This window comes from Penaeus japonicus, unplaced genomic scaffold, assembly GCF_977035675.1.
Source record: "Penaeus japonicus unplaced genomic scaffold, GWHDUDI00000001_assembly GWHDUDI00000015, whole genome shotgun sequence".
Classification (NCBI taxonomy): Eukaryota; Metazoa; Arthropoda; class Malacostraca; order Decapoda; family Penaeidae; genus Penaeus; species Penaeus japonicus.
The window spans coordinates 26,728,347-26,730,846 of record NW_028234417.1 but is presented as its reverse complement, the minus strand read 5'-3'; the positions used below and the strand labels follow the sequence as shown (position 1 = coordinate 26,730,846).

Sequence of the window (2,500 nt, the reverse complement as noted above, 5' to 3'; positions counted from 1 at the left end):
GAAAAAAAGGTTTCACCCATGACCCTGAAGAGAGAGAGAGAGAAAAAAATTATGTGTCAGTCTTTAGTCAAACCACTTCAACCATCAATAATAAAGCATTTGGTAAAGAGAAATGGTTCCCTCAAAAGGTCCAAGATACACTATCAAATGAGACTCACAGAAGCACATGGAATGACATCAGTGCCACTAACAGCACACAGATTCCCATCCCGCTTATGCATGTACCCCTTCTTCTTCATCCTTCTGGTATAAAAGCCATCTTATTCATTTAATGAAACACACATACCATTGCTCTGTGGAATGTTCACTTTAAACTTCGATTCTGGATAAAGATTTGAAAACAAAAAAATAAACGGCATCATAAAAGTCATTATCTGAACACAAGAACAAAGACAATTCTACCAAAATCAGTATTAATACACAGTCAACCCATAACACATTAAGTACTTGTGAGACCTGTGATGTATGTGCATTTGAATCACACTGCATTGCTGAATATACTTTCCTCTGGTGATATTGCCTCTTATATGACATTCTATTGAGATATCTAGTGTAAAAAAGAAAAAAAGAATATAAGCTGACTTACACACCCCCTTTTTACGAGTCTGTCAAAATTGGCATTAGCTCCATCATCTATTAGTTAGATTCAAATAAATCTCACATTTACCAAATAGGACTTAAATTAGGTACTTTATGATCCTCCTGTAACTGGTAAATAAAGAAAAAAATAAGTAAATAAAAAGGCAAAAACAAAAACATATTACTAGTAAGGATGGCATAATTCTATAACAACTGGATCACTTCGGCTAACTCACTCTTTAGGCTGACAAAAGGAGAAACTATAGCAAGAATATGATCATAAGAGTTTTCTTTAAATCAAAGTAAACCGGAATTAATACCAAAGCATTAACTTACACAAGGGAATCCCAAAATCATAGTTAACCTATTATCTTAAGAAAGATATCAATTGATTAATCATAAAGTTTCTGATCCTGGGCTTAGGCTTAGGTAGGGGACTCGAGATATGTATGAAAAATTTACATCCATAGTACAACGACGAACCTCCTTGTTGTTATTGAATACTTTTTTCTTTCTTTTTTTTTTTGAACCATTATTATGATTTGAAAGAAAAGAGCATTATGGACATGCATTATGCAATCAACCATGTCTTATTTCTCTTACTGTCAGCTGTATAATTAAACCAAACAACTTTCTAGATGTGAAAATTCGGTGAAATTTGTCTCTAACAATGAAATGAAACAAGACAACAAAATAAAAAATGATTTACCACAATCCCAGTTTCCCACTACACTTTCCACAATGCATACCATAGCCTGTAAAACATAAGCTCTCTTTAAATATCAGCTAACCCTGCTCCCCTGGATATAATAGCAATGTTGGTAAAAACAACAACAATGTAAAAAAAAAAGAAAAAAATCATGAATATATAAAACATTTAAATACAGCTTGTTATGATAATAAAAAAGTAATAATTACAACGCAAATGATGACAATAATAATTATAATGGTAATAATTGTAATCATACTTATAATTATAATAGTATTATAATAATCATTATCATTATTATCTATATCATTAATATTATTACTATTACTATCATTATAATTATAACAACAATGATCATATTTCATCATCAATAATAGAAAAAAATATATATCACTAATAATAATAATAATAATAATAATAATAATAATAATAATAATAATAATAATAATAATAATAATAATAATAATAATAATAATAATAATAATAATAATAATAATAATAATAATAATAATAATAATAATAATAATATAATGATAATAATAATATAAAAAATAATAGCACTTATGAGCGTAATATTAATAGTTATAACAATAGTAATAGTTATAACAACAACAATAATAATAATAATAATAATAATAATAATAATAATAATAATAATAATAATAATAAAACAATAATGACAATAATAATACCAATAATAATAATAATAATAATATGTCCATTGATCATACTATTTGCTCTGAAACAGTTTGGAAGCATCACATATGAATTAGAATTATAAATAAATAATAAAATCAAGAAAAAAAATTACTACCCCCCACCCCAACCCCCACCCCTACCCCCAACACAGGATTGTACGTAAAAACCCTCAGTCAAGCAGTGACCCATGGCTGCTACTGGAGCTCTTGGAGGACTTGGAGGACTTTTTTTTGGTCTTGCTCCCATTGCGCTTGGCTAGCGACGAGGTGGAATTATTGGTGGAGGTGGAGTCGGCAGGGGAGGTGGTGTTGGAGTGGTCGTTGTCCCACGAGGAGGCCAGCTGCCCGTCGTCTAGCCCATCGATGTCCACATGGATATCTTCCGCTGTGTCTCCGAGGCCTCTGCTGGTGGAGTCTGCCGCCCGTGTGGTGGTGGTCGTCGTCTCCGATCCCGAGCCATTAAAGACCTGGAATGCGAATGTATCCAATGTGTGCTGGTCACAGGAGAGTAATT

At 31.4% G+C, this 2,500-nt stretch overlaps 1 protein-coding gene across 3 annotated transcripts in view; it reads right to left on the bottom strand.

Moving 5' to 3' along the window:
- The window catches only part of Sgf11 (SAGA associated factor 11kDa), a 26,008-nt gene that overhangs the window by 523 nt on the left and 22,985 nt on the right, over window positions 1–2,500 (bottom strand). For all 3 annotated transcript variants that reach the window (XM_043028662.2, XM_086544743.1, XM_043028663.2), the window contains one exon: window positions 1–2,453. This exon is cut by the window's left edge and continues 523 nt beyond it. In XM_043028662.2, the coding sequence (XP_042884596.1) occupies window positions 2,157–2,453 (297 nt within the window). In that variant the 3' untranslated portion in view covers window positions 1–2,156. The remainder of the gene's footprint in view (window positions 2,454–2,500) is intronic.